Here is a 13,278-nt window from a genome sequence, read left to right as displayed (position 1 = left end):
ATACAAATCTTCAATTGCTTCAAAGAATCTTGACCGTTATTTTGGTCCCACATGAAAATACCGATTGTTCAAAAAATTTAAGTTGATGCACTGTTATATTAATTGGGTAATAATGAGTTATAATTTGAACTTTTCTTCTTGAAATTTAAGTTCGTGACAAAAAAGGAAAATTTCTTTCCAATCCTTTGTTAAAATATAAAATAAAAATAATAAAATCTACCACTTTGCATTAGTTTAAATTTTTTTGATAAGTGATGATTTGATATAGTATTATATAACAAAGATCCTGAATTCAAAATCTGACTCTACATTCTATCTTATTTAATTAAATACTCAACGTATTGGATCATCGATTGAAATGGAGTCAAACTCACACGTAAAGAAAAATATTAAAATATAAAATAAATAATAAAATCTATTACTTTTTATCATCTTAAATTTTCGAGACAATTGATGATTTAACATTTTTTTTTTGTTTGAATGAGTCCTCCCCGAGGACCAGTATCACATGACTGAAGCAAAAAGAGAAGATTTAGCCCCCTCCCCCAAGATGACTGTTCATGTTTGATAGCAGAAATGGTCAATTCCATCCGTCAAACACTGAATGAAAAATAAAGCATTGTTAAAAGCTTATCGACCAGACATTTTTAAGAAATTAGAAGTGCCCCTCAAACCATAACATCGTTTTCAGCATCGGTTCCAGTTCTGTAGATCATGCCCACCGAATCTCGTTATAAGCCAGTGGGCATCGAGATGATTTCGAACCAAACATTACACTAAAAGCTTGTACATTTCATATAAAGGAGCAGATTACAGGAGTTTTTGGTCTACGAATCAAAATTTAAAGTAAACCATTTCAGTACCAACTAACCTACAATATGAATGAATATACTCTGAATCAAGAGAAAGTTACAAATATCTCGATTCATTTACATATACTAAAATTGACTTACTACTGTAATAGAGAAAGGGTACAACTATTACATAAAAACACCAAACCTGGACCTTGCTACTTCTAGTCTTGTACATACTTGGGTTGGAGACTGGGACTCCGCGTGTGGATAATTGCCACTGCAATCGAGAAAGACTGTAGAGCTGATAGAATTGGTTGAAAATGAACGAAATACAAACCATCATGAACATTTACCATCCTCAAGGTGGGAGAGGGATGCTGTGAACCCTGAAATTTTGAAGATTGGACACAGTTATACTATGTGTGTCTAAATATGGCACATATATGAAGTCGACGAATAGAAATATGAAAAACTATTCCCTTGAAATCTCTCTATGACAAGCAACTCTTTGGAAGTACGTCATCTTCCTTTCTCAGTCACAATAGAATACAGCAAAACTAAGAAAAAATAAGTACCTTCCTAATTTCAAATAATTTCTAACCTTGATCATGAAAATGTCACAACAGAAGGAGATTAATAGATTAATACAGTGTGGCAAAAGCAAACTCTATAGTAGCTACAGCTTCAAGCTATTGGTGACGGACATATTACCTGTGCAATTCTAAATCATATACAAGGAAAAATACACAAGGATATTAACGCACCTGTTTAAATAAATCAAATGGCTTGCACTCCTCCTGCGTCTCAACTTCGGGCAAAATGCTATCCTTGCTCAATCTAGATTCAAGTATTGTCAAAGGACATCCAATGTCCCAGCCCCCACAGTCACAGTGTCCACCAGATCTCCATCTTTCACGAAGGCTAGAAGGGCCACAGTTTTTGGTTCCTGGACCACCATGAAGACCTGCTGGGATGAGAATGTCCATAGTTGTAGAGCAAATGCCAGTATTTCGAGAGCTACTTCCACAAGGTACCGAAGCTTCCAGTGAATCAACATTTTTCCCGGACCTGAATTTCCTGAGAAATTTCAAGCCCCAACCTCCAATTCCCTCTCGATGATTGTCATGGACATAGTTTTTCACAACGATGGCAGCCAATTCAAATTTTGGCAGAAAATGATTTTCAAACTTACTGTCCATACCAAGTGTTTCAAGGTTGTTTCCTGTATCACATAACTCCAAAGAACATTTTTCCGGTATGGTACTGGATCCACCAGACTTGGACAATGTTTTATGTTTGGATGAGCGACTCGTTCTGAACACTTGCACCACTTTCCTTGGGAACCCTTTGTTCTTTCTCGGATTAAGGCTTGAAGTGTTTGCCTCTATGCCACAATTTTCATCACCACCATACAAAACGAACTCAATCTCCCTGATTTTAGAATTGTCCAGACAATGGGTGAGAGAAGCCGATACCTTCATATGACCAACCAAGTTATCACAAACTCCATGGTCCTTCTGGCCATCCTTTATTGAATAGAATGAGTATATATAATCATCTGTCGACCCAACCTTCCACAAGTTTGCTACATAGACCTCCCTCTGATCATCTGTAGAAAATACAAAATGAGGAAGCCCACCCTTCCATGTACAGTGAAGCATCCCCTGAGAAACAAAGGCAGAAGGAGAAGGAGAAGGAGAAGAAGAAGACTGATCAGAACCAATAGAGTTTGCGCTTGACATAGAAAAACCCCTTTTGTGCTCACTATCAGATCCATTGTTATGGCTTCCCATCAGTGGAATTTTCTTTTTTGGTTTCTGTGGTGAAGATATAGTTAAACCACTGGGAGAGTCCATAATATCATAGCATATAGAGCCTTTGATGTCATTCAAGTTTGATCTTCTGAAATTAGCATTGCCATCTAAGGAACCGAATTGGTGAAACAATGGACTCTTCAATATGTTCTGCATACTCTTACTTCCCATGATTGTACCCACAATCCATCGTCCTGCAGGGCTGACGACGACACCCCCATTCCCAGATTCCAATGGACATTCATAAATGAAACTGGGAGCATCATATGCATCTTTGCTTCTAATTTTAGCCTGATTAGATGCATTGCATCGCGCCACTTTTGATGCATTGATATTAATCAATTCCAGGCAACGACGAAGATATTTCTCATCTACACTTACCAAATGCTTCGGAATCCTACTGTCCAAGCCAAAAGTACCTCGATTGCAACTTCTGCACAATTGTGATTGCTTAAACTTCAAAATAATAGCATGGCCTGAATTCACCCTTTTCACCAACCTTTTTGATTTTGACTGAGAAAAATCCAGACCATCTTCTCTGGATAATTCACTGTCATTGCCCAAAATATGCATTGAACGTTCCTTTCCCCAGCCATCTTCGCAGGCATTGACAAATGTGTGATCCATCCTCCGATCCAATGAACTAAAGCACATTAATGTAGGACACCTTTAGTTTCATCTTCGAGATCCAACGAGATAGGCTGTCACAAATCATGACAAGCAGTTTATTATATCCAAACAGAAGCATTCCATCGGTAATTTATTTGGATTTATTTCTCAAGGTACGAACATCATATGCAATAACAAGCAACTTCCAACTTTCCCTTTCTCGCTGTAACAAAATTAGTTTCTAGTTCGATAGGGGAAAAAGAGCAAATTAGGAAACCTTACCATTTCACGTTACTTATATGAATAGGATAACAAATAAACTGTCAATTGAGCAAATTAAACAGAGATGAATAAACAAGAAACGATGAAGAACAATTGGTGGAAATATATGCAGATATAGAAACCTCAAATAATCACTCACACTCACATACAAGAATTCCATTCGTATTCAAGCGAAATGGTAGGCCACTGAAATTACATTCGAAGAATTCCTCGAAGCTACACAGGCACGCAAGAACTCCATTCGTGTTCAAATGAAATGGTAGGCCACTGATTTTAAATTCAAGGAATTCCTCGACGTTAGTTGGTACCACCGAGCTAAGCTCAAGACACGAACACCTCCTAAAACAGTACTATATCTTTCCAAGACCCCAGAAAGAACGCAGAAAAAAAAAGGATTAAGTGTACTCGGTAAAACGCAAAAAAATAAAAGAAGAAGAAGAAGATTGGAATAAAGCCATACAATTACAAAAAGAAAAATAAAAACTTTAACCAAAAACCCAACAAAACGAAGAAAAACAAATATATTCAGGATACCCACGAAACAAAATCAGTACTAAATGCAATAAAGCCACAAAGTGACTGAAAAAACAATAATAAATGCACCATAACCAAAAACCCAGCACAAGCTGCAGACAGAGAAAAAAAAATAACAAAACGAAGTAAAAAATAGCAACTTTTTCTTACCTCAAAGATTGGATCCAAGAAGAACCAATACGACCCTAGTCAAAAAGACAGACACAAACACAGATGACAGACCCACTTTCAACCAGAAGAGCAGCAGGTGATTCCCAACATGCCAACACTCTTTTAATCCTCAAACTTCGAGCTTGTTCTCGTTATCCCCCCAAACAAACAAAGAAATCCCTGTAAAAGGTCAAAGAGTAGAAGGAAAGGAAAGGAAAATGCGAAGAATGGGAAACGAAATTAGCACACGAAAAGAAGGATAAGCTCTAATATTAGCTTCTAAAGCTTTTTCTTTTCTTTTTTAATTTGAAGAAAACGATCATTCTAATATCTAGGAACGCAAGAGGGTGTGATTGTGTGAGAAACTACCTGAACCGAGAGAAACGAGTGGCGTACTGGGGGATGAAATGGGGTTGTCAGCCACGTTCCTTAAGTGCCTACTCGGCCCCCAAAATCCGGATTCTCGTGAAGGGACCCTACTTCCCATTTTATATTATTCATGCTTTTTTTTAAGGCCAATGCAAAATACGAAGCGTATTACAATATCCATTTTCAACTTGAAATATCCTTCAGTTGGCAGTTGCACCCAAAATTAAAATACTTAAACAATATTGAAAAAAAAAAAAAAGGAATTTTGGAGATAATAGTGAGCTGGTCTGCACGATAGCTACAGGTATCCACTAAAGCCAAAGAAAGAAGGGCCACTTGGAAGAAGCAAATTGTTTTTCCTTTCTCGATCTGGGGCTTCATCTTTCATAGGAAATTATGAAATTGATAATTTCCTTTTCTTTCTTACGAGATTTTGGTTCTCTGACTCTTTGCTGTTGCCTATCTTCCGACTTAAAAATAGAGAAGTCACGCACAAGTCTTTATAAAACAATAAATTTTATTTTAAAAAAGTTAAAAAAAATTATTTTTTATTAATCAGATCTATATTTTTATAAATGATTTATGTCAAATTTATCTATTGAAAATTTATATACAGTATTAATCTTTCCAAATAGATGTCCAAGTATATCACATTATAAAATTTTTATTATTATAAAATGAATTTAAGATATTATATATATTACATCAGTTTAATTTTATATAATTTTTTTTAGTTATAATACTTTAAATGAAATAGATTAAAAAAAATTCATTACTTAAAATAATGGAATTATTTAATTTTAAAGAACGCATGAACAGTATGTAGGTCCTAAAAATCTAACAGGGTAGAGTATTTTTCTAAATAAAATCGGAGAAAATTTATTTCAATCTATTTAAAATTTTATAACGGTGTCCCCTCGAACATATAAGGATTAAGAAATACGTTTTCCTTTTAAAATGAAAAGACACATGACAGCTTTTTTTACTTAAATTTAAAAAAAAAAAAATCATATACATATCACATATTCATGAAACACTTATTCCTTTTTTATAATGAATCAGAAGAAACTTTGATTGGATTGAAAGGAAACCCTGGCCAATTTTATACGACATATAATTTTCAATGTTAGAAGAGATTTCAATTTTAAAAAGTAGGAAATTGTAACATTCTAATACTAGTCAATAATATAATTAGAGTCTTATTTAAATATTATAAAGAATAAAAGTTTTTTCTTCCTAAATAATATGAGATCACATACACCACCTATCCTTATTCTTATCATATGGGATATTACAATCTATTCTCTTAAATTCTCGTCGCTCTGGTCAGGCCTATCCATTATAGGTGACACAGTTCAAGTCTTACATTTTTTGTTAGAATAGGCCCTGATACAATTTGTAATGTCTCAATAGAAGACTCAAATCACATTATTTATATTTTAAAAGTACTAATCAATTATACAATTTGAATTACATTAAAATATTATAAAAAGTAAAAATTTCTCATCTTCAAATAATATGAAATCTCATATATCACCTACTATTATCCTTATCATATTTATCATATGAGAGATATTACAGAAGTGATCTTGATATCGTTGACGGCGTCAAATTTAAGTATTATTGTTGAGGAAAATGTTATGTCACTAATAAATTATTTGAAATACTTTTGACATCTAAACCGGGCCTGGTATACCTGTAAAATTGGATGCATCAACGGGCAGTTCGAAAATCTTGATTTGTCTTCTGGCTTCTATCTTGCATAGTTCATGATGCTCGTGATGCAAATTTCTAAAGCACATTATTCTTCATTGGAAAATCACACCTCCCTCTCTCTCAAAATAAAAAAGAAAATCAAACCCTATTCCCTATCCTAACCAATTAAGCTGCATATAGTCAACACACTACGGATACCACCATATCCCTATAACACGCAAAGACAAGAAAACAAAACGAAATATAAACATATATAATTAAAGTGCAACCAACGTGACAAAACAAAAGGCAAAAAAACAAAAAACAATCGAACATGTTCATGTGTGCGATGCATTTGTACAATAAAATGAGAAAAGTTTTCTTTTCAGTTTTCATTAAAGAGGTGGCCGGGATGTCAATTCTATATGAAATTTCTATAATGGGTTGAATTTGGTTCCTTCAAAAGTGAGCCTTTATGCAGACTCTACTGTAATGAACCCTTTACACTCCAAGTCATGGCATGATATGCATGCATGCTAATGATATGTATTGTATGTGATGTTTGTAGAAGTTGAATGATTTCTTCACCTCAAAACCACTATTTTCATACTAATCCTTTGATCGAGGAAATACAGATGATCATTTGCTTTACAGCAGAAGTGTCTTTCTTTTTTAAATGTTACCACAATCTTGATGAATGATTTTCTTTTCCAAACCAGCAACAGCAAATTCTCACTGTGATCTTACATATACATGATCCAGTTCTTTCTCAAAAGTGAAAATAATCAAGAAGAATGTCGTCTTTCATTTTAAGTTTGGTCATTTCTGATAATTAGATCAAGTCACAAATATCAATTTAAATAATTTTTTTTTTAATTTTAGCAGTTAACCGTTAACTATCATTCCTATTGATATGATTCGAGATTATAAAATTTACTTAAAAAACAAGTCTACTTAAAAAGAAAAAATTTAATAGAAATGTATCATAAATTATAATCTTCAAAGATACGTTTTGAATGTATAATCCAACTAGAAAATCAAATAAAAAGTACATTTGGAAAAGTTAAAATGTCAATTTATTTTCTCACCTTGATTGCTTTCGGCTACTACGAGTACATTTGGAAAGGTTAAAATGTCAAAAGATACGTTTCGAATGTCAATAAATTGTTTCGTGTACAATTTAGAATTCCTCTTTCAAATCCAGAATTCCCGGCAATTTTCATATCCTGACAGTGACATACATAGTTATGGAAGTGGGACCAACTGAATCTTCAATTTTTGGACCATTGCAGGCTCAATTGGGTGATCCTGGATCTTGATTTTGACAAGGAAAAGCTCTGTTTTCATAGGAGCCGTCCAACCAACAATTCATTGAAAAAACATAAGCATTTTTGTTGTTTTGCTCTTCAAAATGCCATCTAGCTTTCTGTGCTGCATTTATGAGGAGAAATGCTAAATATAGTTATAGATTATTTAAATATTGTGTATTTTTTAGAATGAGTAAGGTTCATATTTATTTATTTATTTTTTTAAAAAGAGTATACGATGTCTGCGCATTCTATGAATATAAATATCATTTTTAAACATATTTTCTCATAAGTACAATCAACTAATCCCTCTCTCCTCTTCCTTATGGATTTGAGTTGGTTCCTTGTGTTTAAAATCGTTTTAAGCATAAAGGAATCCTAAAGGGTCTGTGCAATTGTAGATTTGAAGGTTCAAACCACAGTGAAATATACCAATTTATACACCAGCAGAATTTTGAAACATGGAGCCCATATCATGTTTATCTGTACATAAAGAACGCTCTCCCCCTCAACTGGAGAGTGTTGTGTGACTGTCAAGACATATGGCCGACATAATTTGTGGAATCCTATAGGGTTGGCTCGTTTAGGCCGACCCTAAAAAAATAGATGTACGAAAGTTTATTTGAGCATGCATGAGCTCCCAGTCAATTTAACATTTGTACTCTGTACATGGAAAAAGAACAACCTTGTCATGAATATGGAGCTTAGATGCACAGGGTCCAAAAGCTTAATATAGAAATACTTGAGCTTGGTCTCTTTAGTACCATTTCCAGCAATCAAGTTTGCCATCTGGAATTGCACAACTTTTGGGTTTTGAAGTTGCTAGTACAACAAGAGGCATATAGCATGTACAAAAAAGAAACTACATTGTTATTTACTTTATATGATCCTGACTCCTCCATATATTCTACAGATATATATTGACCCAGTTTTTTTTTTGGTATCCTAAATGAACCTGGATAGATAGATGCATCCAGGCCAAAAGAGGGTCCTGCAAAATTGTAAAAGTATTTGATATCCCAAAACGTATCTGTCATATCCAGGATTGAATTGGATAGTTGCATTTGAAGGAGTTCACACCACTAATATGAGTGAAAATATCTGAAGAATCAACCAGATCATCTTCTTCCTTCACAACTACCTGCATGTGCATAATATAAGAATCGTGGGTGAGAAAATTATTTATGCAAGATTTTATTTATTTTTTTAATCTAACATGCTTAATAAATCTTACTTCACCCTCATCATCCTCTTCATGATTGCTACAAGCAAGCCTATGAGCTTCTCCAAAGTCATCATTCTTTGCAAATCTTCCTCTGACTCGGGGTCGGCTGTCTGCTAGTGTTTTGCGGCAGGCATACTGCATATATATGTATATAGACCATTAGGAACTCAAATTTTAAGACAATAATGCGCATATGATAGTGGTGATAGTGGTGATGCCTAGGTTCTTTTTTTGTGCATGAGAGAGAGAGAGAGAGAGAGAGAGAGAGAGAGAGAGAGAGAGAGAGAGAGAGAGAGAGAGAGAGAGAGAGAGAGAGAGCGCCTTTATTTTCTTGCTGAAGTTCCTCTCATTCCTCTTCTTCAGGTACCTATGGATCTTCTCTTTCCTCTGCTCGACGGAGAGTTTTCCTACTTTGTAAGTTGAGTCTTCCAAACTTGAAATCTCCGATGACAATGGAGTACTAGATCTTCCAGCCTTACCCACCAATCGCTGATTCTCTGCGCTGAGTGCCTTTATAGAAAAATGGAGAAGTTATATAAACAAAAGTCCCATTTTTAATAGAAAAAAACTGTACCCTTTTTTTAATGAAAAAATATTGGGATCAGCCACTATTTATCACACCATACACTCTATAAAAAATATCTATATATTATAAAAAGTATCCCTACACCCTATAAAAATCTATAAGTGTGTTGTGTGCAACATGAATAGTAGATGCTCCCTAATAAATCCCTTTTTTAATAAAAAAGAAAAACTGCAGAAAAATTTCTACTCATTCCATAAAGGTCCTCTTAAATTCTCTTTGCTATTGGATTAGCACTCGATTAATCTTAAAATATAAAATAAATAATAAAAATAAATTTATTCTCATTAGTTCAAATTTTTGAGATAAATGATAATTTTACATAATATTAAATCACAAATTCTAAGTTTCGAACTCTGATTCTATACTTTATTACATTTAGTTAAATATTTTAGATGTTAGACTATCTATTAAGAAGGAGTTTACCCAACACGTAAGAATAAATTAAGATATAAAATAAATAATAAAATTTACCTGTTCTCGTCAATTTAAAACTTTTTAAAAAAATAGTGATTTAAAAGCAATACCCCGAAGTACAAGACAAGGAACTAAAAGCAATACCCCCCTGGCCCCCCCAGTTACCTGCACCGCCTTCTAAATTAATTAGAAAGTTTCAATCTTTAGTCCCAGGATAGGTGCAACAACTTGGATTGACATAAGCTAAAGATCTTAATTTTGGTAAGAAGGCCATTATATTGTTTTAATATTGAAAAGTTTCAATCCTAAATGCTGTTTTATAGTACACAGGTTCGCTAAGAGTTAACTGGATAATTCGATGTATTCAACACTGAAATATCTAAGCAAGCTGTTACTTCTAAATTTTTAGTTCTTTTGGAGCAGAAGATAAGAAATCTATAAGCTACAACAGAACTGCATGCTATATTACCTGAAGGTCTCCAGGGTTGAAAACCCGCTGCATGGAATCTGGATAGTAAATTCCACTATTGTCACCCTGGCAATCCAATTCTTGTGGTTTCAGCTCAGAACCCATGAGGATGCTTCCGCCGAAAATCCCAGAACTGTCAGCGGATAATGCAGCAGCATTCATGGCCCCAGCAGGCATGTATGTTCCTAAGGCAGGGCCGAGAAAAGAACAAGAAGGAGATGAAGGGTTCAAAGGCACATAAGATGGCACTGAGGACAAACAATCCTCTTTGAAAACAGCCGGTAAGGAAGCCCCCATAAGAGGTGCAACTGGGTCAGCAGGGTACTGTGAAAGCCCCTCAACAACGGCACCTGATATATGAATCTGAGGCTGCACTGAAGAGAAATCGAACTGCTCATGTTGAATTGGGAGAAACTGTGAAACAGAGAAGGAAGGCGTTGCAGAAAAATCGATGGAGGCACTTATTTCATTGTCAATTTCCTCCTGAGAATCAAAGATTACAGACAGATTGCTACTATTGTTGAGAGTGACGGTGGCTGTGGTGGTACTGGTGATGGTGTTGGTGGCAGGGTTGGAGGTTGTGTTAGGATTTCCATTGTTGTCTTCGTAGCTATCGAAGTTATTGTCTGCATCTGTAGGTAAGGAAAGATTAGTGGCATAGGAAGAGTTCTCTTCATAACAGCAGTTCGAGCTAGAAGTACCCTCAGAATTCTGTATGGTCTGATCAGGGAAAAGTTCTAGGTCCGCAAAATCAAAAATTTGGGCACTGAGGGGGCTCGAAATCTCATCCTGCAAAACATTGGGAAAGAAATATCAACACCATGACCACGATTAACTGCAACATCTGTAAACCTTAACATTTATTTTGAGACTATACATGATGAACCTTCATCTTAAGCAAAGTAGACGCATCATTCTTCATATCTATATGTATGGATATGAATCAAATTGCAATGACTTGAGAACGAAGATCAAAACAGAAAGCTAATATTCTCTATTCCCGATGAGTTTTAGATTGCAGACAGACATCAAAGGTGAGACCTCTAAGGAGTAGTGCTGCATATCTCTAAGAACAAAGACCTTCCCGTTCTCTCTCGACTCAATGGCACGTCATCCCTAGTTAATTGTGGTAGCCATGGACAAATATTCTGTATCGAATATATGGTAAACAAACATATATATAAGTTCTGCAAAATGAAGGTCGATATCATGGTGGATATTTTGTGCAAAGTAGAAAAAGATGCGCATTTGTGTTCCATGTGATATGTGGGAACTAAGTTACCAAATATTGGCTAGAAATCAATATCGACATAAACAAAGAAGGAAGCTCATGGTATGCTGCTTTTGTGCAACATATAGAAATAGCCCAGTTTGAACAAACACTGGGAATTTAAAAGGCACTTAAAAGAATCCCTAATGTTGTCCATGCGTAATGCTTGTCAAAGTGGCAGTGCCTTTCATCTCTCCAACTGAACAAAAGAATCTTAATTAGAAAATTTTATAAAAAGTGAAGCGTGAAAAGCTACATATATATTACCACCACACCTGACATTAACTAGCTACGAACAGGGAAATTCAAGATCAGATTACTACAGCTGCGATGGTGCCCTTGGACAATGACAGTTTGGTACTGAGAATATATGGTTGGACACGAGATTGAAATGTTGTCTTTTGAGTGATTATTGTCGCAAGTTGCTTTCTTTCTTTCTTTCTTTCTTTCCCTCCGACTCAAGATCAAACGGCCAATATAAATACTAAACAAGCGTATAAAGCTCCGTATATATATGATCTCCACGTACATATTTAGCAGCTAGAACGATTTTGGAGCTTATATCTCTTCAAAAAATAGGAACGACAAAAGATTTTGGGAATGTATATGGTACGTACACTATGTAGACATTCAATAACAAATTCAGATGAGGAGACGTCGGGAAGATCGAGCAGAGGATCATGACATGCATTAAGATTACAAAACTCTAAACGGAGAATGGAGGGGGAGAATTTGGTGCCATTTGACAATGCAAACTCAACTAATTGCTGACGAGATCAAATTTATAAATCAAATCCGTGAATATTAATGCAAACTTGAAAAGGAAAACGGCAAGTGCGAAAATAAGAACATGGAGGAATCCCAAAGCGTAGCTTCTCATGATATGTTGAACAATTTACGTGGCGAACGCATAATTTTATGAATTTGTATGAGAGATTTATAAATAACATGATTACGAAAGACAAAAGGAAAACACGAGGAAAATGAGTCATGATCGATTTTCACCACCCAAAAAGGATACTTGAACGAAGGCATGCATGGGGAACGTGCATGACAAATGATCAAGACTTTGTACGTTCAAGGTCAAGAAACCTTACGAGGCCGGGAAGCTGCTGCTCCGGTACTGGATGAACCACGTCCTGCAACATCGTACGCACGTACGCACCACCTTTAGGCCAGCCGGCGAAACCCCGATCGAGGATGTTAATTTCCTCTCAACCCCCTAAAACAGCGATGGAAAACATGTAATGTATAGCGTCGACCTCGCACCCACGCACGCCCCATGCCTCGGACCATACATATATTTATATATACAACTTATCCAAAACAATAACACAAATATTACTTTCTAAACAAAAAAATAAAACCAAACAACCAAAAAAACAGAGAGAGAGCAGCGCGCTTCAGAGAGACTGATTTCGGCATGAGTTTTGGTTTTTTTCTTTTTTGGTTTTGATGAGAGAGAGAGAGAGAGAGAGAGAGAGAGAGAGAGAGAGAGAGAGAGAGAGAGAGAGAGAGAGAGAGAGAGAAGACGTTGGCGCTTAGGTTGGAAAATGAAAGAAGATATGGGGTGGCAAGAAGTTGCAGATATATACAGAGGCGGAGGAGCGTATGGAGCGTCCGAACTTAGCAATTAGCATTATGTGGAAGGGTCAACCCGAAGTTCGCGGTGGACCGCCAGTTCCCTCCTAGCTACCCAAACATCCACGTGGCAGTTTCTTACCAAGGTTGTTCGGGAGAAACTAATATTAAGGCTATAT

General features: G+C 35.6%; 2 protein-coding genes across 11 annotated transcripts; both read right to left on the bottom strand.

Annotated features, from left to right (window-relative positions):
• Nucleotides 1–771: 771 nt before the first annotated feature.
• Nucleotides 772–4,705, bottom strand: LOC122300642. 3 transcript variants are annotated; one of them, XM_043111451.1, is made up of 4 exons: nucleotides 4,553–4,705; nucleotides 4,184–4,363; nucleotides 1,559–3,309; nucleotides 772–1,180 (listed from the first exon to the last, which is right to left on the bottom strand). In XM_043111451.1, exons 3-4 carry the CDS (start codon nucleotides 3,260–3,262, stop codon nucleotides 1,016–1,018), a joined length of 1,869 nt encoding a protein of 622 aa, XP_042967385.1. In that variant the 5' UTR covers nucleotides 3,263–3,309; nucleotides 4,184–4,363; nucleotides 4,553–4,705; the 3' UTR covers nucleotides 772–1,015. The 3 variants fall into 3 exon arrangements, with proteins under 3 accessions (XP_042967385.1, XP_042967386.1, XP_042967387.1); XM_043111452.1 differs by lacking the exon at nucleotides 4,553–4,705 and having other exon boundaries at nucleotides 4,184–4,543; XM_043111453.1 differs by lacking the exons at nucleotides 4,184–4,363; nucleotides 4,553–4,705 and adding an exon at nucleotides 3,645–3,772.
• Nucleotides 4,706–8,171: 3,466 nt separating this feature from the next.
• Nucleotides 8,172–13,032, bottom strand: LOC122300641. 8 transcript variants are annotated; one of them, XM_043111447.1, is made up of 6 exons: nucleotides 12,616–13,032; nucleotides 10,950–11,037; nucleotides 10,249–10,880; nucleotides 9,101–9,289; nucleotides 8,789–8,914; nucleotides 8,172–8,695 (listed from the first exon to the last, which is right to left on the bottom strand). In XM_043111447.1, the coding sequence occupies exons 1-6, from the start codon at nucleotides 12,664–12,666 to the stop codon at nucleotides 8,588–8,590; spliced, it is 1,194 nt and encodes a 397-aa protein (XP_042967381.1). In that variant the 5' UTR covers nucleotides 12,667–13,032; the 3' UTR covers nucleotides 8,172–8,587. The 8 variants fall into 8 exon arrangements, with proteins under 8 accessions (XP_042967381.1, XP_042967384.1, XP_042967382.1 ...); XM_043111450.1 differs by lacking the exon at nucleotides 12,616–13,032 and adding an exon at nucleotides 11,290–11,545; XM_043111448.1 differs by lacking the exon at nucleotides 12,616–13,032 and adding an exon at nucleotides 11,126–11,283.
• Between the last annotated feature and the right edge of the window lie 246 nt (nucleotides 13,033–13,278).

This window comes from Carya illinoinensis, chromosome 2 (assembly GCF_018687715.1).
Source record: "Carya illinoinensis cultivar Pawnee chromosome 2, C.illinoinensisPawnee_v1, whole genome shotgun sequence".
Lineage (NCBI taxonomy): Eukaryota > Viridiplantae > Streptophyta > Magnoliopsida > Fagales > Juglandaceae > Carya > Carya illinoinensis.
This window is presented reverse-complemented; position numbering and strand designations above follow the sequence as displayed.